Below are 24,127 nucleotides of genomic sequence, written 5' to 3' on the forward strand. Positions count from 1 at the left end.
TAGGGTGAGGAGAACTGCAACAACTCATATCTGGGGAGTTATTGTTCTACACATGTCATGTGTAATCTGCCCGACCCACAGCGCTTAGAATAATTATTCATATTTAATCACCACACTACGAAGCTACATCGCCTGCCGCTCACTAAGTCATTTTCCATGTTCCATTATCAAAGTTTCAGAGACGGGTGCTCAGGGAAGGGGGACTAAATGGAGAGGCTGAAGTAGTTGGGCTTATAAAAACATAATGGGCTTGTCTGCTTTGATAAACTGAGGACGTGTATAGAATGCACACTTGCTCACACCCTCAAATACACACATACTGTAGGCATACACACGCCACACACACATTAAATGAGAAAAGTGCTGAGAACAAAGTAGGGGAGAATAAAGTAGCCAAGTATAAGTTCAGATTGTGTGCGTTCGGGCAAGTCAGGAGCTCAATCGTTAATACAAATAACTGCCGCACAGAAAACGGATTGATAGTCATTTGGTTTAAGTGTGTTTGGTTTGCACGGTGGCTTTCATTTCTCATGCAGTCGAATTCACCGATGAGGGCTCACCTTGCTCCAAAGGTGGCGGTTTCACGCCTGTAGCCTTCAGCTTGAGGGCCTCTTTTGCAGACATATCGCAGCAGGAGCCTTTGTTGGTGTCCTGGTCGCTGTCAGCCTGGTCACTGTCACCATGACCACTGTCTCTGAGGCTTGCTCGTTCGGGGTCTTTGAATGTCGAACTACTACACAAAACAAAGCAAAAAAGAAAAGAGTATTAGTGTGCGGCATATGGCTGATAGTTTGTCAGTTTTTTTTGTTTTTTTTTTACCCTCAGTGTAAGTTTAGAGACTGAATGAAACATTAATGAGTACCCCTGAATGATTAAACAAAACAAGAAATTTTTTAATAATAGGATTTAAGATGTAATAAAATGCCTCTAAAAGCACTGCAACAGCAGTACTGCCTGCTAAAAGAAAATTACAGATGAAACAAAAAAGAGTGGCTCTTCTGCATTGTCATATTTTATGTATTATAGAGAATACTGTTACACCACTTTTAAAACTAATTGAATGTACATGCCCTTCCTCTCCCTGATATGACTCTGACTGAGTGCAATTCATTGTCAGTCCAGTTACAGATGGGAAAGTACTGTGTTGGGACTATTATAGAAAAGAATACAAAGGTCTAAGATGCAGTGATGGTTATAGATCCCAACTCTTACCTTTGAACAAACTGTTGTCTGCTACCCATATAATTAGGCTCAGTGGGGAAATTGTCCGTCTGTGGAGAAAAGAGAGAGATAAAAGCGTGTGGTAGGCCATACAGAGTCCTGCTGTGAAACAAGATCTCCTAGTGACATATGATTAATTATGGAGAAAAAAATGAGGTAGAGGACAGAGTAGGGGCGAATGAAATACTGGGAATGAGAGGTCTGTGTCGTTTAGGTTGGAACATTTCATTAACCACATAAAGCAGGCTAATTAGCCATTGGAAAGTAAACCGCAGAGCTGAACATCAAATCTGGCAGACATAACATAATCAATAACTGCTGGGACAATAGTCTTGATGAGCACAGAAAACTTCGCAGCTGCTGTGTTGAAGTGTCAGCTAAACATCTAGTAACCAAATTACAGCACTATTTGTGCAGAAATTAAAATGCAATTTGTTATTTCCTTTCACAACATTTCAGTGACAAACTGTTCACTCTCTGAGTCTCCAGATATTTCTCCTTGCAGAAATGGAGAAATTGTTTGCAAGGATCCAGGGCTTGTATGTGCTGAACCATCTGGTGTTTACTTGATATGGGGCTACCTGATCAAACATGGGGGGCTTCATGCTATGTGGATCGATCGGAAAAACACACATACGTGCTTGTGCACACATGCATGGACACACTGATGCTGTAAAGTCTAACATATAGTCACACAAAGAAACAGCATGGCATGTATGACAAAATACAAGAGCATAATGGAATACTGGTACAAACCCTATACTGCATAAACTACACAAACACTCAGCAGCATGCAGCAGTGCATTACAGACTGGATCAATCACATTGGCACTGGAAAATACTCTGCCTTTCCCACAGTCTGTCTCTCTCTCTCTCTCTCGTTAATCATATCAAAGTATGGTATATGAGGGTTTTTAATCACATCAATTGAGATGAAAGGTCACGAGGATCCCAGTTTCTTTCTGGCATTTGCAAAAGTGTCTGTCAACATTAATGAAAACAGCATAAAAAACAATTAGATGCATAGACTTCACGTGAAGTCACAGAGAACACAGGAAGACAGAAACTAATGTGTTTATATTTTAGGATTATTACAAGAATATCTCAAAGTCCCTGTTGGTTAGAGGTAGGGAAGGTGGAAACAAATGCCTTCAAGAGAAATAGCTTTCATCCGGTTGTAGCGGTATGCATCACAGTAACACAAATAATTACGCTGTGTAGTGCACAACTTTCTGTCTTGTATTGATAGCAGTAAAATGTCATGTTTAGTGAGTAATGTCTCCTTGTGCCAGGCTTTTTCACATGCACAGCTTGACTCACAGTCGATAGAGTATTTCAATGTCATCCGTGCTCTGCGGTGGCTCAGTTTGAAAAAGGGTGTGTGAAGGTCAGACAGGCCACCTCAGTACTTTGACCTTCCATGCTTTTGCCAACACCTTTATCTCTACCTAAACACTCTGTTCCACCTCAGCCTTCACCAAGATTAAAAGAAAACACTCACAGAATGTATCAAAGGCTGGAATCTGACCACAGGGTAAGAGAAGAATGAATGTTTGAAATAGTTTGGCATTGAAATGATAACAGCCTAGGTTTTTCAAGAAGGAGAGATGTAAGTCTTTATACTGATGTGTCCCTTCTGTACTTTCATGACCAGGGACTCGTCCTTGGACATACTTTTCAATCAACTCGGCTCTGTTGGCACCGACAGGATGAAAGGATGTTAACAGGAAAATGTTTTCCTTGATTGTTATATTTTTTAATTTACTTTCTGCACCTGTGCACATTGAATAAATATCTAAATTGCATCCTTATGCCCAGAGCTATTTTCTCTATTACAATAGACTGCAAAGGTTCATATTTTGTCACCCATTGTAGTGTTTGCCATTATGAAATGCACTTGAAATGGCAATGGTCTTCTGTGCTTTAGTATAAAAACTGCTTTGATAGTTTGTTAAGTGGAAATGCACTCCTGAATTCCATAGCATGGAGTTCATAATTGTAGTGTTTTTCTTGTCGCACTTAAAGTAGCATGTGCTCTACATCCCTCCATCACCTACCCCCTCTTACAAGCCAATAAAAAGCACATTACGCCACTTCATAGAAACCTCTTTCCTGCCAATTAGAGTTCAGGCTGAGCTTAAGCCTCCATCTCTTCCTGTCTGTCCATACTGCCCAGGCCTTTCACTACAATGGGCCACTTTCCAATTAATGGATCGATAACAGCTAGTATGGGCTGCTTTGTACTTATCCAGTCTGAGCCCACAATGAATACAGGATAATTTGAGGGGGGATGATACATACTGGCTAGATGTCCAGTAGTTTTATTAGTCATTATTAGGCAGTGTATTATACAGTACATAAATTCATTTAGCATCGCCAGTATCATTTAGTATTTCATGTTGCATGCCCACATTTCTTGCCTTTTAATTTCCCCTTGTGGGACTTCTTAAACTGAACTGAACTGCACTGACCTCTTGTAAATTGAATGGACCCGAACTGTGGAATCTGTATATTTGGCCTTGAAGGTCTCAAAATCTGACATGCTTATTGACCTAAAATATGAGTCTTTGACCTGAAAGGTTCAGAGAGGCACTGAACCTATTCAGTACACAATGAATCCAAGCAGCTCTGAGTCATTGCACAGTTTTGTCGGTAGTGTGCTTGAGAATTGCAAAAGCATGTTGTTGAATTGTATTGAATGATGTGATGTATCTAGTCCATGCAGCAAGGCCACAAAGGTCAGAGAGATACTGGGTACAGAGAGGCTGAGTAAGTGTAAAAAGCTGCACTCTATTCTGTATTCCCATTGAGACCCTAAGACTGACCAAGCAGACAGCAGGCCGATTGAGACAAATGGGACGAGCCTATTGGAGTGCTATTCTTCTCTCAGGCCTTGTTGGTGAATTTTAGGGCAGTGTTCATTTCTATGGGTATATGTTTGCATGTATCTGTGTGTGGAGACTCGTGTGTTTGATATCTTAGGTAGGGGTGGTGAGAAAGGACAAATTGCCGCTTCTCTTTCACACATCATTGGACAGTTCCCTTTTATTCACAGGAACGAGAGTACACCACCTCCCTCTACCTACCCTGCTAGGTATGATACATGCATTTGTCCTTTACTGTCTTCCAAAAGCACACATAGCACTCACTCTGTGTGCAGAGCATGAGTGCATGTGTTCCTTCATGTCAGAAGGTGTGAGCAGTTCCAAATCCAGCATAACCTTGTCAGCAAGCCAGAAGGATCTGGACCGCCGTTCTTAATTTGATAAAGTATGTCTTTGTTGTGTGCTCGTATGTGTGTGTGGCGTTACCACTATGGGAACTCTAGTTTTTTCCTTTTGGAAAACTGTAAAAGAAGCTCAGCAACAGCTGAACGGGAAGAGAGGGTAACAGATAAAAGAAAGAAATTGAGCTTAGAGGAAAAAAAACACATTGCTGAAGGGGGATGCAACAAAAGCATGAAATAAAAGCTGAAAACAGAAAAAGGAAAGCAAAACAACAAAGTGAGAGGATGATAAAGGAAGTAAGGAAAAGGGGGCGGAGAAACAAGACAATAATTAGACTGAATCGATTACCTAGTGGCTGAGGAGCAATTGTAAGTGATCAAATCTAATTAGCTCGTCCTATACGTCTTCCTGGAGATAACACACCAATCAATCAGGGGGCTTGAGTAAACTTAAGGCCATCACAGTCTACTGCCTGCTAAATATCTTCCACTATCTTCCAAATAACTTTCAACAGATCCAGTTCAAACGACTTTCAGACAAGTAAGTGCCACCGATGCGAGTAAATGGAGACTAGACAGATTGCAACCACAATGAGGTCTTATCAGTCCAGATGGACATCTTCTTAATGATTCTGGACAGTACTTAACAATAAAGCAGACTCTGAAAGAAGACATCTTACATATTTGAAGATAAGTTTGAATTTCAAGCTGACAGGATTGTTTGGACAATGTTTATGTAGTGTTGGCAAGTGATGCAGGCTGATGATATGCAGTCATAGAATTTATAATGTCTTCTCCATATTGGGGGTTTCTCAGCGTTATTATTTGCCATTCTGATGGCATGACAAAAATGACACAGGCATTAATTAATTCTTTATAACTAATAAAGAGCCAATATGCTACTAATATACATGCTAATAAGCATCTACTTAATGGAGAATATGTGTACCTTAATGTAAAGTGTGACCAGAATAATTCAAAAAATGCCATTGCTCTAAGTTAGTCAAGATTTATTTGGAGGATAAATATATGTTGCTATATTTGGATAATTTTCATTTATACCACATTACTTGTACACTGTTTACAAATTATACTGCAACAAAAAATGTTGTAAAATAGGTAAAAAGAGTGCAACGTGTGTGTCAAATGATGATTTTGAAGTATGTCAGTGACATTCAAACGCAATCTCTTGTATAATTCCAAGGTGCCCCGGTGAGCTGTGTTGTGGAGAACGGTACAAATTGGTAGTTGAACTGGCACATTCCAAGTGTGAACAAGTGCAGCTGTATAAATGACTGAAGCACAGCTGAAATTGAGCATGCATGCTGAGCAAACCTCTGGATAAAGTTTGAAAACGACTAAAAAAGGTTTCTTTTTGCAGTGCACACAATCATCTGCAAGGGAGCATTCGCACCCAGTCTGTTAGGTTATTCATTTGAACCACACATCTTCAACTGTACACCTTAAGCTCTGTGAGTTTCTGCCAGAGATCTTACAGTTTATCCATTTATTTATTTATTAACATTTTGACAGCAGGATTTATGGCCCACGAGGCAACGTGTAGTGTTGCTGTTTTTCCAAACAAATTAAAAGAAATTCTCTGTTTTCCAAGCCATACTGAAAACATACAGAACTCCAAACCCAAAACCATGGTGCATAGTGAACTGTGCATTTTCTGTAGAGTTACCGTCCTCATTACCAAAAACGTTGAGATGCAGGATGTGTCTTTTTCCGACTGATTTGTATCTATGAGTTACAAAGTCCTGTTGTCTTGACTGACTTCATACATTCATTGCTGGTCAGACCACCACTGAGGATAAATAAAACCTTGCAGCGGTGTTTGTGCAGAATGACTTGTTACAGTGAGTGACCTTCAAAAAATGTGTTGATTTCCTCTATACCACAATGTTTGTCACGGTGTGGCAGCTTACCATTACTGTCATGTGAATGCATGTGCTGGAACTCCATGTGACTTATGCTTAAAGCTCTGGATTTGTTCGATATACTGTAAGGTACTGTAAACTCAAATGGACTTGATGCACATACAATGATGCATCCTTTTGTGGCCGTATGAAAAGCTTTCACTTCACTTTTCACTTTTTTTTTTTTTTTTTTAGGCAGCTGAAATGTGAAATCAGAAATGTCTGCAGCAAAGGATGGAAATGATTTAGTAAAGCAAGAGAACAAGCTGAAAAATTAGTGCCAGTGTGACGATAACACATCACTCGAGTGTGTATTAGAATATATCGATTATTTGTCCCACTCCCAGTAATCAGTCATTTAAAGTATCTCTCTCACTGACAGTCTCTCCTCTCTTCCTCATCTCTAATTGTTCTGCGCTTGACTTCAGTACCACAAATCAAATACAACTCAAGCTGAATGAAGTTGCCCACAGGTACATGCGATAGACTTTCCCACTGCCTGGAAATATTGTGACTGTGTGCTTCATAGGACTATTACGGGCTTTTTTGTAAAATTATCGGTTTACCATGAAGCTGGTGTCTCAGGCAGCTCTAATCCAACTCGATATCCTCATTTGCAAAATCATGGTTTGCCATAATTCATAACATAACTGCATTCCTTTTTGTGTGTATATGTGTTCATTTGGTGTGGAATAGGGCTTTTTCCAGGCTTATGTAACACTTTAGGAGGCTTTTAAACACAGTTGCACAAACAGCATGACCTCTCCCTTGCATATTCACTGCTCACTAGCAAAGACACATTATCCATAACCACTCAGATCAATTACTTTTTTTTTCAATCATCCTCAGTCTCAACAAAATCACTTCATATCCTAAGAAAATGGCATGCAAATGAAAGGGTTGACTTATTTTTCTAGCCACACACTGAACGGGGGACTGAAATGATCAATAGGTGAAAAGCAAAAAGGAAATGCAGACAGAAGGGGTGCACAGGGCAGACGGAGGGCTGAGGTGGCCGTGCTTGCATCTCTTCATGAAGCGGGATGAGACAAAAACACTCCTTCAAAATGAATTCCCTTCAACCTGTGCGGTTACTGCTGCTTTATTATTCCTTTTGAGCAAGAGCCTGAGCATGCATAGATATCATTTTCTCTTCTGTCTTCTAATGACTTTGATCTCATTTCTAAAGTGGTTTCTTCATGTGAAAGTTGGGCAGCTGCATGTGCCTTTAAGAGTAAAAGCTATGGCTAGGAAAGAGTCCATCTGTGTGCTTTTTCGGTTTTCTAAAGAGGTGCTTTTGTAGAGCACATTCGTTCTTTATAATAATGTCTGTCATTTAATTTTGGAGACTAAATTACTTTTAAAGAGCATGAAAAGAAAACTCGACGGGATAAACAGACCCTCCGAGTCTGGGAGATGGTCAACAAAGCGTTGCTAAACTCCACTCTTAAGCCTGTCATTATCATCTTGAGAATCAAATCACGTAGAAAATAATAAAATGCAAAACTCTTGAGAGAGTGCATATCCTTGAACTTGTTTTTCTCTCTCTCTCACTTACATGCACACATACCATTAAAGGTGTTGGAGATCTTAGAGTCTAGCCTATTTTATGATGCATGAAAAATCAAATGATGGGCTAAACTAAATCCCACATAAACAAAATGGCTCAGAAGGCTTGTCTTAATAGGCATATAGTAATACAGAATAATCTGTTTACCTCAAATTACAAAAAATATATAATAATCTGTTTTTTAACGCCTGTGCAGATAATTGATATATTAATAGGCTGATTAAGCTATTATTGAATGAATCATCCTTATCTAACCAAAAAGGACATTACCCATAAACTGTCGTGATGTTGACCAACATCCCCTCGGGTAAAGATTACAATAAGCTGCCACACTGGAACCATACAGCTGAGGCTCTACACCACAGCAAACTGTCAACATATTTTTTATTTTTGCTAAATGGAAGAAAATAAAAACAATTTGACTGTGACCCATTTTACAATGCACCTCCAGTTTCAACTGAATTCAAGAGGAGCGTTTCAGTCAAGGAACCTTTGTGACGAAAATACAACAGTTGTGTAGAAATTTTGCCATATCTCCCAACCATACGGAGTTTGGTTTTTGTGCTGCAAATGATATCTCTACACCCAGATCTTTACTTGGATTTTGGTAGTATTTCTTTTTTAAATCATATCTTTGCATTTGTCAATTAAAAATATTCAACATACAAAAATAACACGACCTAAGAACACATCATTTTCACCAGTGGAACACAGCACACATGTATGCATACACACATGAATGAAATGATTCAGAGATTGTGTGTGTGTATGTGTTATTCCCGAGCCATTATATGTGGTGTAGTCGCACCTGTGTGCAGTGCAAAATAATGAGGCAGTCTGCTTGGGCATCGGCAGTCAACACTACACCAGACAAAGAAAATCATTAAATGGGACCTGGACATGAAAAAAAAAAAAAAAAAAAAAACATTCTGAATCACAGTCCACTAGAAAAAAAAGAGTCTGACTGGAACAAGCTGTGACCCCATCTCCATTTTCAAAAAAATATATATATATATTTAAAAGCTTTTTTTGGTCTCCAGTTGAAAAGGGCAAGAAGAACTCCTCATTCTAATCTTACATAAGAATTCCAGACATGGTTTTATTGGCAATTATCTTTTTCAGCATTAGTTAGTTCTGTACGGCTGCAGTTTCTACCAGCATTATCTTTTACAAGTACAACAACACTGACAACAATTCAGCAGCCAATTCAGTCTCCGCTGCCATCTCTGAATTCTGCTCGGAGGAAACCTTTCTGCTCTGAGGAGGAGGGGCGGCACACGACGGCGTGTTTGTACTCCTATCAACACAATCCACATCTGTGGCAGTTTAGCCCCAGGAGTAAATGATAAATGTAGCTTTTGGCATAGATATTTATTCCAACACACAAAAACCCCTAACACAGCAGTTTGTCAGCTCTCCTAAAATAGCAGTGTCATTTTCCCTCACTACTTGCATTGACTTGGTGTAGACACATTTAACCAGCTGGTCTAGGTGCTGTAGCTTACAGATGGGATCAGTCTTCATTATTGATAAAGGAGATATGTTAACTTTGGGGGGAAAGTGAAAGAGGTGGCGGAGACAGAGGACTTTGCTTGATGTTGAATTATTTGTGCACAGCTGAAACTGTGAGGAGAGCAGAAAAAAGGAAGGGTACAGTGAGTGATCTTGGTCTGTAAGCTACTAATCATTCAGTACTTGCTCATCAATAGTTACAACAGCTTTGCCGTTAACTCAAGTCTTGAGTCAGCAGTGACCTTGCTTCACCCTCATTAATCCCAAGCCAGCTCAGCCCAAAAATCCAAAGCTGTTGCAGAGGTCTGTCACGCTGTACAATTTAAGACATGCTTGCATGAATGTAACCTTATATAAGAACTAGCACAGATGTAGTACACATACTGGGCAAGATGATTACGTAGAAGACTTTAAAGCAACAGATTTGACAGTTTGGTAAATATGCTTGTTTGCTTTCTTTTCAAGAGTTAGCTGAGAAGATCGATACTGCTCTCATGCCTCTACACTAAATATGAACCTCATGGGGACAAAAAGACTCCAGGAAATCACTGCTTCTGGCCAAGAAAAAGGTCTGACACATAAACTCTCATAAAACCACAATCTGTCATTTTACATATCATGGCTAAAAAAATGACCTTGTAAGCTATAAAGGGGATTTTTGTTACCTTTAGACAGTGCTAGGCTAGCTGGCTTGTTTCCAGTCTTTATGCTAAGCTATGCTAACCGGCTGCAGTTTCAGATCAAGTGGTGGAGAGTGGTATCAATCTTCTCATCAAACTCTCAGTAATAAAGGAAATTATTTTGTCAAATGGTGTTTCAAGATAAATGATCTACAAAGTTTTCCCTCTTCAGATGATGGAATTTACTATATATAACTAATAAGAAATTACCACTCAGTGGAACAATATGACCAAACAAACTCAAATTTAGAGATGCATTCGGAAAATAAACTGAACAAGCGTCTGTATCCTTCAGTGTTGGAGTGATATCCTAAATAAGCATGTGTGTCATTTACAGTAAGCCAGTCTTGCACTTTAGGTTCTTTAGGGTGTTTGCAGCCTTGCGAACACAAACTGAAACACAATTAACCTGTTTTCAGGCTGCTAAAAGCACACGTTTACTACACTTTTGAATCATGAAACCCTCTTATCCAGTATTAACATCATATTTGACTAAAGAAACAAGCATTGTACAATTCAGTTTTGAAACAAACTATCCACAAAACGCGGTCTAGTTTGCAGGTTAACAAGAGAGAAGCAGGGAATTTTTTTGAACAAAAACATTAAAGAACAAAATTATTCCATTTGAATTGATGGAGGAAGAGAAGTTCCGTGGATGAAAGGATTTTAGAGATTCCCCAAAGCCCAGAACCAAGGCCAGACATGGATAAATAAACACACAGAACGCAGGCACACATAAGGTCTAATATCAATACATGCACAAGTGCACACACACACACACACACACACACACACACACACACACACACACACACGCACACACACACACACACACACACACACACACACACACACACACACACACACACACCTGCGTTCTCCCTCTCCATCTCTCTATACACACGCAGCAGATGGACTACGTCTACTTTCACTTCAAGGTGACCGATCTACTGTATATGCACCGGGTCAGAAGTATCTGAGCAGGGGAGGGGCCGGGAAAGGAGTACTGGAAGACGGGGAGGATGCTGTCCGTACACCTAGGTTAAAAAAAAAAAAAAAACTGACAGGAAAGGCTTTAGGATAATTCTCTGTTGTCAAAGTGTTGGACGTCAGTTCCTCTCAGTCTCTTTAAAGTGCGTCTATGGTGCATTAAGAATCTGTCAGACCAGCTTTAGCATTAATCAGCTAGCCCACAGAAGAAACAATCGCACATAATCTCGGGCTCTAAACCCTGCTGACCTTCTCTTCAAATGCACAGATAAACTCCCCTTGAAACCTCAGTCCTTTAAAGACACACACAGGCCCGAGCTCCGCCGCTGGTAATTTTTTCCTCCCCACTCTCCCTCCCCTGTAGTCTATTTGACTGGTTCCTCCCACAGCAGCACCCATGTCTCTCCACCTGGGAGTACATCGACTCAGCATGTCAACATGACCTCAGAGAGGACACATTTCAGACAATGTGCGTGGGAAGAGGGGGTGTTTTACCCCATCAGTCTGGAAATAGGAGAGGAGAGGAGAGGAGAGGAGAGGAGAGAGGAGGAAAGGCAGGACGAAAGGAAAAAGAGAGGAGAGGGGCAGAATGCACAAGTTCCATTCATCATCTCAGCAGTGTTGAGAGTGTATAAATAGCTAGATCTGCTCAGAGTTATCATTGAGCCAACGCTTCCATCGTGGTACTTCATTTATTAAGACTGTGCGCAGATCAATACGGCAGACATATACACTCTGTACCGTTGACAAGATAATCTCATCATTATGAATTTGGCTTGGGTCGTCAGTAACATGAGCAATTGCAACGCTTATCTGAGATGACAAGAGCAGAGAGAAAGGACGGGAATCCAAAAAAGGAAGACAGTCAGAGCAAGAGAAAGAGGAGGGGAGGAAGAGAAAGAGCGAGCACTCTTAAACTAAGCAATGCTCAGAGCGATAGATAATGAAATACAGTATTTCAGTACCAAACAGAGCAAAAATCAATAAGAAACGGAGCAAACCAACAATTGATCTGAATGCTAAAGGCCCCAAAAAGATTTCTCTCTAAGACATAAACCCAGTGAGGGGCCAATTGAGTACATCTGTGTAGTACAATAGAAAAAGATGAAACCGGTCAAATATGCGATGCCACTCAGCATCGCCACTGCTACCCTGAAGAGCAGACACAGTCAAATGTTTGATGACAAATCTTGTGTGCCCACCACTTAGTGGGCCTTTTGTTTACGCAATAACATCTGAGAGTGCCGACTCATTCGCCTCTGTTGCCACAAACACATAACAACCACTGCAAAACACAGTGGCTGTCAATTCCCGTCAGACACACACAGGGCTTTAGACATGGGAGTCAGATTTCAAACTGTGCCAAAGATATGAGCAAGAACAGAGGAGACAGTGGGATCTCTCCTATTAGAGTGTCGGACCTTCTCAGACACACAAACGTGCTAACTTACACTGGCGGGATTACACTGTTTGGAGAGATACTCCTCAAATTGCAAAGCAAACTGTCATTTCCGGATTGAGTGACTGTAATGTACTCCGGTGGTTGTGTGAGGGAGAAGAACGTGTTTTACGGCGGCTTGTTTTGACACGTAGTTAAGTGAAATTAGAGCAAATGAGATGGTATTCATGGTATGTCCCTCCAATCAATTAATCACATTACTGATGAAGCTGAAGAAGTGCTGAACTGGAGAAGGCAAGGACAAGGAGAGACGTTCAGGGAGACAGGGATAAATCATTTCTCTTATACTAATGAGATAGAAGGTGAGAGCAGATTCACATAACTCATTCTTTGAGCTGCGTGTTGTTTCCCACATGCCTCGGGGGCACGGTGAAGGAAGATGTGGCAGAAATAAAAGCTCTCTCAGGTTGGACTGGTGCCAAGACACTGCAGAGTGAATTCCACTTTGTTTGACTTTGAAAGTGTTTGATTTACAGCAAGGAGACCCAGCTGCTGGCAGTTCAAAGAATACATCGCCACGCCATGTACGCCTATGGAGCCCTCTGTGTGCTGTGCATCTCAGCGCACATTACTGTCAGGTCACTCGTACATATACCCATCTATTGTTGCAGCTCTGGCAACCTGCTGCTAAAACATTAAGGCTGAAGACCCCAGGAGGGATGCAAGTGCCCTCAGGGGGCAGGCGACCCCTACAGGGAAGCCCATTCCAATCTGAGGGAACCAGCAAGTCCGGTGCTTCAGAACACAGCTGGTGGTAGCATAGGTGCATGTGTACGTCTGCACATGCATACACACACACACACACACACACACACACACACACACACACACACACACACACACACACACACACACAAACACAGACGCAGACACATGGCAGCTGAATCTTAGATTCCTCCACTGTCAAGGTTATGTTTTGTTCTCTTGTTTCTGTGACCTCACTCGAGTCCAGGTGGGATTCTTGTGCCTGAGTTGTTTGAGCATTTACCTTGGTGCCAGAAGCATCAAGGTAAATGATTCACAATCTACTGAGGGTATACAAGCACAGATCTCTTCTTTTACTTTTCTAAAAAGGCATGAATTGAAGGCGTTTCTATTAAAAAGAAAAGACATTACAGTAAAAGGACTGTCAGGTACAAACGCGCAGATCCATTTGGTGTTGCAACGCAAGAGAAATGCAGACAACTTGCAGGATCAGTGGGGTCAGGAAAACAAGACAAACTGTAACACAAGTCATGCTCTGTGCAGCCTTGCAATGACAGAGTAGAAAAGTAATTAAAAGTAGACAAGATGACTTGGTTTGATACCACTTAAATGCCAGTCTGCCTATGGAAGGTAAACCACGCTACACAATGACACTTGCTACTCAACATGACAATGACATGACAGTAAAGCACAATATTTTGAAGCTCTGGTACAGAAGAGTCCTGATTATCCACTTCCCCTCCATCACAAACACACTCATGCACACACAAACACACAACAGCTCGAGAGTGAATGTCCACTGACAATCCACAGTCTTATTATCGTGTCCATGTCATCTCCAATAGGCAGCTTCCTATTGAACCAAGCAAATTGGTTTAATGTGTCCGGCCAGTCCAGCTATCACGGAGGTCAACTTGTGTTCTCATATCCTGTCTCTTTCTCTACAGTTGAAAAAAAAATAATAAATTCCTTTGTTGCCCTGTATCGCCAGGTCGGGAGGTCTGTTAAAATAATGAAATTATGCAGCGCAGATAAGTGCTGCGTGCACATGGATGCACAGCAGCTGGCTGAAAGGATTTCTGGTGGCTGACCAATAAGGCCAGTATACTGTATATATACATTCCTGTCTCCAGTCATCTATCTAGATCTACTTCTGCCTAAAGTTTGACTCTACTGGAGTTTGTTTTAAGTTAGAGGAGGAGATTGTGTCGAGTGGTGGGCAGAATCAGGGCCTACATTTATATTCAATTATTTAGCAGGGTTACTTGGATTTGTGGGAACTTGTAATAAATAAAACATTAACTTCCACAGCTCCCTCCAATCTCAAACAAATTTTCTGTGTGCTCGCAATATCTGCCTGCAAATGGACTATTAATTGTGCAAATCTTTGAAAACCTGTTTAATACTGAGGTTAAATGATAAAGACATGGGGTGGTGTTTATTACGACTGGTGCACATTCTTTCAGTCTTTCTTTCAAAAACTTGAAAAAAAAATTGAATTTCACTACTGCTGGGCTACCTGAGAGGTGACGACAGCCATCTCCACTCGCACGCTTCCTCACATTGCAAACAGACCCAGGAGAAGCAAATGAATGCAGAAAAATAAGTAGCTTCTGTTTCCCACTCACCCCGTGTTCTGCCCTCCCCCAGCCTGTGTTCACAAATATGCTATGTAGCCAGAGACCTCCGATGTTTATCGTGACATCTTCCGCTTCCCTCTGATTTGTTAAACGTTATGATTTATTAATGAAAGAGGATGCAAATATAGCTGCTGTTTTGTGCTGTGCGTTACACTTCTGCTACAGCTCCAAGACATACTAATGTATATCTACTGAAACAAGCACCTCTGCAAATTGAAATGCCAGTAATGTTGGCGAAAAAACACTCAATAACAAAGATTTTTAGATTTTGGTTTTATAGAGATAAGATCATTTATTGCTGTTCCCCAGAGCAACACTCTGTGGTGTGAAGGCACTTCTTCTCAGTTGTATCTATCATACAAGCTTGGGGGAGATGAAGAAAAATAAAACTGCCTATTAATAATTCAGAATTTCAGCGTGTAGTGTTATGTACAGTAGCAGCAGGTTTATTTGAGGAAATATGAAGATACACCCTAAGGCGAGCTGATTATTTATTTTTTTTTTATGTGCTGGCAAGTTCATATAAAACAAATCTGGTCTAGTGGCCCAGAAGAGCTCAACTGAGAGACAAAAGTATATATATTACAAATAGCTTCTTGAACTGTCTCTCATTCCTTTAAACGACTGTTTGTGCATCAAGTAGGTGAGCTGCTCAATCCTGCCTACAAGCAGGCTTCAGTACATACAGGTTCACCAAACTCATTCCATGGAAAGCTCCAGAGGAAAGCAGTTATCTAAAGATGAAGGAAGAGAAATTAAATAAAGAGTGCTTTTCTATTCATTGCCTCAGTGGCCACTGAAGTGTGGGAGCAATTTCAATACAATATACGGCGGAGGCTTTGATAAGACTTTTTGGGAGAATCCTTAAAAACAGCCCAAGCCCGGTTACATGTGCATCAAGTGTTTGTGTGCACGTGTGTGTGTGTGTGTGTGTGTGTGTGTGTGTGTGTGTGTGTGTGTGTGTGTGTGTGTGTGTGTGTGTGTGTGTGTGTGTGTGTGTGTGTGTGCGTGTGTCTGTGTGTGTGTGACAGTGAGTGAGTGAGTGAGTGTTTCTTGGAGGAAGGGTGTTTCAAGGTTCGGACAAATGCAAGATTGTCTCGCTCATAAAAGAGAGGGGCTCTGTCACGGAGCCTGCCAGCTAAAGGCTTAAATCACATGCCTGGAATACACAATGACGTTACACCCACACACACACCCAAACACCACACACGCGCACACACACACACACAGACACACACACACACACAGACATACATACATAAACACACACACACACACAATCTCCCTAAATTATGCACAGTAAGAGCATTCCTGGAAGCATTCATTTTTACCATGTGATCCAGTTACATTGTTGGGATGCACATGATCAACCTGAACAGAACAAAGGAGTGAAAATTTTATCTCCTATTTGGTATGCACGCTACTTAAATCATCACAGTCACATCTCTTATCTGTTTTTATTTTTATTTTTCCAGCCTTCTTTAAAAATCACTCAATAAGTTTATGGCTGCCAGCAATTTCGAGAATCCATTCAAAAACCTTGGTTTATTATAAATTGTTAAAAGGGAAACCTACTTTGCTTTTCTAATTTATGTAATTTAAGTAAAACTGTGGGCAAATTTCAAATATTGTGGATTTAGTCTGCTTGGTAAATCCAGTGACTGTCACTCAAAACAACTGAGGAAAAAAATGCCGTAATGAAGGAAATTTAAGGAAAAATATTCAATAGTCCATGTCTTTGTTACATATTCAAATGTGACATTTTTCATTAGAGCAGTAGGCGCCTCCTTACCAAGTGACAAGTGACAATATCAAGTCAGCAGAGGCGAGAGCCCCTTTTCTCCTTGGCGCCCTCATCTCAGTGCCACCCTACACAAGGCAGAATGCCGCCACCTAAAGGCAGCTTTAATAGCCTTTCAGACTCCCCCATTGCCTCTGTACCACCTGCACCTTGTTAACATGGATGGTCTCCCACCGAGACAGGCATTCCGTTTAATTAGAGTGTCATGGTGAATCAAATTACAACACTCAAAACTTATCAAAACAAATCAATATGATTCATTATGGGACAATTAAAAGTAATGACACGGGAGTCTTGGAATGTTTGGTTACAATGAGGGCCACCCTGAAAAAAAGGTAGCAGAGAAACTTGTGAACCCGTTAGTGGGCCACTGCCTGGCTCAGCCACTGAAGCTAAACATAATGTGGGACAAAATCCTGCAACATATTCAAGACAGAGTGGGCGCGGGCTCGCTCTTTGGAGCGAATTACTGAAATCCCTTCTTCCTGAGCATTGAGGAATTTTGCAGCAGATTGGTTTTAACCTTGATTCCACACTAAGTAATTCCCTTCAACGCCTTAAGCGGAATTAGGCATCATTACGTATCATCCATCTCCTTATCCAAGGAATTCTCTTTAGAAATGAAATGAAGCTCTCCACTGGGCTGGGTGCTGGCATGGTGGTGACAATGATAAGGCCAGCAGAGCTCTGCTGATATGTTCATATTATTCCCCTCTCCCAGCGAGAGACCAAGCCCAGCCTGTCTTCCAGTGCACCACTATAAAACATCATTAGAGGCCAGCAGCAGTGTGGAAAGAGACTGGGAGTTGCAGGCAGTTACAGTAGCCCTACTATGTGCAGATGAAGACAGCAGCACTAAGGTGCCCTTGTGAAACTGACTGAGCAGGCGATATGCTCTCCCACTTTATCCATCTCTTTATTTATTTTTCCTATTTAGCCCCTCAGCCCGTGGCAACTGTAGTGACAGATGGGCTGAGAGGCCTTGGGATCGATGGAAGGGGAATTCTGTCTTTGTTTCCTGACATTTTTCCCATAGCCACTTGCTTCTGACTCAGGTTACTTACTGTCCACACGAACGGAGAGAGACGGCAGAAGCAGAGAGGAGGGAGGAAAGTGATACGCTTCTGTGCAGCCTCTGAAGAAACTTAATGCCTCAGGCCATCTCCCTCTACACAGGTTTCTGTTGAATAATACAATAGAGCACCCTGCACGCCTGATGCGTCGAGGGGACCCTCCGTAAACAAGACACTAAGGAATGTGTTGTTGCTGTGCCTGTTTGTTATCCCTTTGAGAACCTTGAATGGGAAAGAAAAGTGCACAAAATGGGTATGCAACAGCTCGACATAGTCTAATTCATCATCACTACATTAGTAGAGAAACAGCCTGCAGAATAGACCAGCAATTATTCTGTCCCTCTGATTAGGAAGACTTAACGGTCTTTGCGCTGACCCTTGCCCTATGCAGCTGGCTCATAATAGAAGCAGGGCTGAGACTGAAAGTGGGAACAACATACAGTGGCCATCCTCCCTGGTGGGAAGACGTCACATCTGATCACAGTCATCGTCATGTCCATGTCCAGTGCAAATAGTGGGATAGAAAAGACAGCACAGAGCCTTATCAATGGTTATAGTCCAAAAGGATGTAATGAGAAAGAATGTCATTCTTCAACTGTGCCAAATAGTATAAGGTCATAGGCAGAAGGTAATAATAATAAAACTAATTGACAACTCTTTATTATTCCAATCAAATTATATTAGGAGCATAATTTTTTTATTGTTAACAATAGGTAAACATCAAAAAAAGGGCTCACTTTGCTACAACTGGCCATTATCCCCAGAGTTACATACCACTGTCTTAAGCAGGTCTTAATCCTCGTCTGACACGACAGACTTTTAATGGGCTTAAGGCCAAAGACACAGAGAAGTTATCACATTAGAGGCTTATACACCCAAGTACTCCACACAAAGACGTACAAAGTAGCTGTGAAAATAAGTACAATCTGCTTATCTGCAGGAATTAAAATCGCTAGAATTAACCACAAAGAGCCATATTTTTTATTATTATTTTATGACTGATATGATGTTATAAACAGTGGCTTGGAACAGCAAACAAGCATCTGTCATTGGAGTGATTTTACTCTCATGATATGTTACTATAGCTGTTACTATTGCTGTGTATAAGCACATTAATAGAATTTATTATGCATAGTTTCAAAAGATCTAGATTAAGATATGTAAATGTAGGTGGGATAACTGGGTTTAAAATGGAATTGCTTCTAAAAAAAACACATACTTGCTTATAGCCCAGCTACAGGTTAAACTCTTTATTCCACAGAAATGAGATGACAGTGATTGAGTGATTAATGAAAATCTGTACATGAAAACTGATTTCAAAAGCCTTCCGTGACATATTTCAAGCACAACTGATTTGTGTTGATGTCACTGGCTCTGTTCTATGAGAGCACCAGAATGACTGTTTAATCCTTCTAATGCTCAGCCCTCCCTCCTCTCTTTTCTCTCTCTGTGCTCCTGGGCCTCTCTGCCTCTGCCTGTCCTTATCTTCTTTTTCCTTTCATTTTACAAAACAAGGGGCAAATGTTGATAAAGGAAATGGGAGCTTTCTGAGGGCTGTGACGTGGAAATGGTGGCATAACAGTGAAGGAGAGTGCAATTTCCCTTACCTGTATGATGGACATGCGGTTAGTAGGTGTGTCTGTAGTGCTGGTGACTGGGCCTGTGAAGCTGGTGTGGCATCCCACGTGGCCTTGGGGCACGCTGAGGTTATTGGCAGTGGGCTTGAGGTACATGACCTCTGACCTTGGTGAGCTGAGTGGCAGGCGTGTCTGGTAGTCAAAGTACATGGGAGAGGTGGCCAAGGAAGGGCTGCTTACCACGTTCATCACATTCATGGCATCCCGCTCCTCCACCTCGCTCTGCACCAGCATGATGTCGTTCTTGTTAATCTTCTTCTTCTTGCCTTTACCCAGCTGAGGGTGCGAGTACTCTGCAATGCGACAATTATAGGTACGGATTTCCTTGTTTTCCCGTTTGCACTTTATCGCTATGGTGACCATGGCAGCCAGAAGCATGATGGATATGATGCTTAGAGTTACAATAAGAGGCAGGGACATGTCCCAGTTCTGATTGTCCTTCGTGTGTGGCAGTCCATCAGGAGGACGTCCGTCGGAGGCCTTGATGATGAGCCTGGCGGCAGCATTGAGCATGGGTTTGCCGTGGTCTGATACTCGAATGATCAGCTCCACAATGGGGCTCACATCATCCCAGAACGGGTGGGCTGTTCGCACCTCCCCGGTGACCGGATCAATCTCAAAGAGGTGCTCCTCATTGCCATCTGAGATCTCATAGGTGAGCCTCCCACTCTCACCATAGTCATTATCCACCGCCCTCACTGTGGTGACAATATAGCCAACGCCGACATTACGTGGCACATGGATTTCAGCTGTGTCGTTGAGGAGTAGGGGCAGAACTATGACAGGGATGTTGTCATTGACATCCAGAACACTGATGCGCACTGTAGCGTTGCTCTCCAGGTGTGGAGATCCAGCATCTTTAGCAAGAACCTTAAAGTCAAAATACTTTATTTGCTCATAGTTAAAAGATCGCACAGCATAGATGGCTCCATTAGCAGCATTCACATTAACATAGGTGTTGACATCACCTCCACTCACATTGGAGTTGATTATGCTGTAGTACACTGTCCCATTCTGGCCAAGGTCTGGGTCATGTGCCAGAACCGAACCTAGGTACTCCCCTGGGATGTTGTTCTCAGGTATCTGAAGAAGGTAAACTGACTTGGTAAAGCGAGGAATATTGTCATTCTCATCCAAAATCTTTACGGTGAAGGATTTTGTGGAGTTTAGAGGAGGCATGCCATTGTCTTTCGCCACAATGGTGACATTGTACTCGTCCTGCATCTCTCTGTCCAAGGGCCTGTCTGTCACCACTGTATAGAAGTTATCATAGTTCTCCTCAAGTTTAAAAGGGACATTACCCAGCACTCTGCACTGGAGCTGCCCATTCCTGCCTGAGTCTTTGTCTGTGACACGGACCAAAGCAATGACAGTGCCTGGAGGTGCTGCCTCACTGATGGCTCCCTGTCTCACAGACACAAAGCCTATAGAAGGCCAGTTATCATTCCTGTCAAGCACTTTAACAGTGACTTTACAATGGCCTGGGATTGGATTGGGACCTAGATCCTTTGCCTGAACGTCAATCTCAATAACTGGACTCTCTTCATAGTCAATTTCGCCCTGAATCTTTATGACCCCTGTTCTTGAATCTATGGAGAAGAGCTCCCGGATTCTCTCTGGGGCATAGCCACTAAAAGAATAGACAACTTGTCCATTGTTGCCCTCATCAGGATCAGTAGCATTTAAATCGATCAGGACTTTACCAGGAGGTGAGTTTTCAGGAATTTCCACTACGTATGAGGGCTGATCAAACACAGGGCTGTTATCATTGGAATCAATAACTTTAACATTTATCTGCATGGTACCTGACCTAGGATATTCCCCCCCATCAGTGGCTGATAAGATGAGGGTGTGATGGCTTCGTTCTTCTCGGTCCAGTGGTCGTTGAATAACTAATTCTGGGAATTTAGTCCCGTCTCCACGAGATTTTACCTCCAAGGAAAAAAGATTGTAGTCATCGCGTGTTATTTGATAGGTTTTCAGGCCGTTTTCCCCTGCATCTGGGTCATGTGCGCTGGTCAGGGGAAAGCGTGTCCCTGGCACAGCGTTTTCCGAAATGTCAATATCAATCTGATCCGAGGGGAAAGTGGGGGAGTTGTCGTTAATGTCCTGAATATCTATTTTGATCATGCAGATCTCCTTGTCATTGGCAAACACCTCCATGGAGAGCTGGCACTTGGGGTTTCTCTTACACAACGTTTCCCTGTCTATGCGCTGCTTTGTGTATAACAGTCCGCTTTGGGGGTCCACGTCGATGAGATGCGGAGCGGAGTTCTCCAGCACCCTGAAGTTGGCTTTCTTACCCTGTCCTCCCTGTCCAGTCTGTTCAAGTCCGAGTCTGGCATCTTTGGCAATGTTCCCAATCACTGTCCCCGGACCCTGTTCCTCTGGGACAGAGTAATTCAAGTTTTTCAATGTCAGGGCATGAGCCCATAAGAGGAGGAAAAAGAAAATAGAGAGATACATCCCCACTCCGTAAAAGCTGCTGTAATCTGTGTTGTGTTTACACCTCCTCTGACCTGTTGATATTTTGTTCAAATTTGGTATTTCTATTATTCGGGATCAAAGAAAGAGTTCTGTTCATCATGTGAGGCCTTGGCATTTGTCTCTGTGGATTGTCTTTGCTCTGTCTCGTTCTTCTTATGCCCCTTCCAGCAATCTGTGGTGCCGAACACCTAATTTATATTCAGCTGAGCACCCAGACTCATCGGAGCAATAATTGCGATCCAGCCTCCAAACAGAATAGGCATTGTCAGTGCTCACTCATACCACCTAAGAAGGAAAACAGAAAAAGACAAATTTGTCATAGTGTATATGTGGCAATTAGTCACCCAAATGAAAATAGACTAAGCTACATTACAACCATTCTGCCAGTAAGACATCTGATCCACTGAGCCAAATATAAAACAGGGCTCATGTGTAATTCATCTCCACAATTATGGGGGAAGCTTGTCAATTAGTTAACCTTGGGAAGATGCTCAGCGCAGCCCTGATACACAGAGATATCACGATTCCCCTTATAGCTTATTTACTATGTGTATTGTCACAAACACAACATTCAGAATGCAGTTTTTAGTCTATCCCTAATGTGCAATGCACCACCTGACCCTATCCTAATAATGACCCATTCACACATTATAAGAATGTTGACTGGAACTGTAATAGGGCAACTTTAATAATATGGGAACACTGCAGGCGTACAACTGAAGATGGCCTATTGTGGCGGCTATTTGAATAAATGTGTATAAAATGAGCCTCTTACACGCATTAACAAATCCGCATAATCCGGATATTCACAATGAGCCTTTTAAAAATTCGGAAATGAGCTGCCAACATCTCAGCACAGCCGTGTAATTCTCTCCACTGCTGCTCTCTGTCTCTCTCTCTCTCTCTCTCTCTCTCTCTCTCTCTCTCTCTCTCTGCAAGATTCAACGGTCCTTGGAAGAAGCTGTTGCATCCGCATGCAAAGGGGATGGATGTGAAATAACAATCGTTTGAGAATGAGCAACAGACAAGGCTCCCACTGGGAAACTGCACATGCAGAGGAGACCCAGAGAACATGAAAGACAAAATGTAAACTTACCCAAAGAAACTGCTGCAATAGTCCAAAAAAATAAATATATAACTGTGAAAAATCAAAACAGTCAGTTCCAGCAGATTTCAGGGAGACTTTCATGCCCAAAGCACTTCAGTCCTCACCACCCGTACCCTCTTTCCCCTCTGTGTGCAGGGGGAAAGAGCCTCAAGCCTCCGATGCACACACAGGCTACAGTGCAGCGCAGTGGAAATAAAAAAAAAAAAGGAAAAAAAGAAAAAAGTGCTCCAGAAAAGTATGACTGTAATGTCAATGAGCTGAAGTCCTCTCCGCTGTCTGATTAGGGATGCAGCGGCTCGCCTTCTGCCCGCAGTGAGTCACCGTCAGGAAGGAAAACTGTTCGGAGAAATACTGTGTGGATAAAAAAAAAATCCAGATGTGTAAGGTAGATCCAAAGCAGATATTTAAAAGACGATCAGTGTTTTTTTCCCCCGTCCGAAACACAGCTGAGTGACTGATTCCCGTTGTGGCATTTTGTCCTTGTCCGCCGTCCCCGTCAAAGTCCACAGAGAGAGACAGATATGCTGAGGAGGTGGTCAGCAGCAACCCCGCATTCTGGCACAAGGCTCCCCGTAAGGGCGATTTTCTCGAATATGCGCACAGTCGTTATTTAGTATTTTCAGCACGTAAAACACTCCTAAGCACACTGAACGCTTCCTCTCACTGACTGAACTCCGGACACCGCATGGTGCATTAAACATTGTCGCTACTCCTCTGTCAGCCAATGAATTTGAAGAGGTGGGAAGAGAAGGAGGGATTCAAAAGCCGCTTCGGGTGCAGACTACAAATGATTGGTGGCTCGTGGTCCACCGGTGGCGCATCTGTTTTTTTCAAATATCACACTTCATTGTTGTTTACAATAAAGGAAACGGTGCGTTGGACAGCCTCGCCGAGAGACATGTAGGGGCCAGGCTGGAGTGGTTTGAAATTTCAGTTAAGCCATCTATCAAAAACGGACCATAAAAAGCAATCAGTGGGAACCATCACTTAAATCACTTGAATTAACTGAATTTAAGACCTTTTATTCTGAATGCATGCACAACTGCAACGACAAAATGCTGTGTCTAATGTAAAAGAAGAGCACAAATCCAACAGT

At 42.0% G+C, this 24,127-nt stretch overlaps 1 protein-coding gene across 2 annotated transcripts in view; it reads right to left on the minus strand.

Moving 5' to 3' along the window:
- Positions 1 to 23,700, minus strand: part of pcdh17 (protocadherin 17) — a 55,551-nt gene extending 31,851 nt beyond the window's left edge. The window contains exons 1-4 of one of the 2 annotated variants that reach the window (XM_070958824.1): positions 23,020 to 23,700; positions 19,407 to 22,208; positions 1,213 to 1,271; positions 561 to 733 (exon numbers count right to left, since the gene is read on the minus strand). In XM_070958824.1, the coding sequence (XP_070814925.1) occupies positions 561 to 733; positions 1,213 to 1,271; positions 19,407 to 21,902 (2,728 nt within the window). In that variant the 5' untranslated portion in view covers positions 21,903 to 22,208; positions 23,020 to 23,700. The remainder of the gene's footprint in view (positions 1 to 560; positions 734 to 1,212; positions 1,272 to 19,406; positions 22,209 to 23,019) is intronic. The other variant, XM_070958832.1, reaches the window with a different exon arrangement.
- Between the last annotated feature and the right edge of the window lie 427 nt (positions 23,701 to 24,127).

This window comes from Chaetodon trifascialis, chromosome 1 (genome assembly GCF_039877785.1).
Source record: "Chaetodon trifascialis isolate fChaTrf1 chromosome 1, fChaTrf1.hap1, whole genome shotgun sequence".
NCBI classification, from domain to species: domain Eukaryota; kingdom Metazoa; phylum Chordata; class Actinopteri; order Chaetodontiformes; family Chaetodontidae; genus Chaetodon; species Chaetodon trifascialis.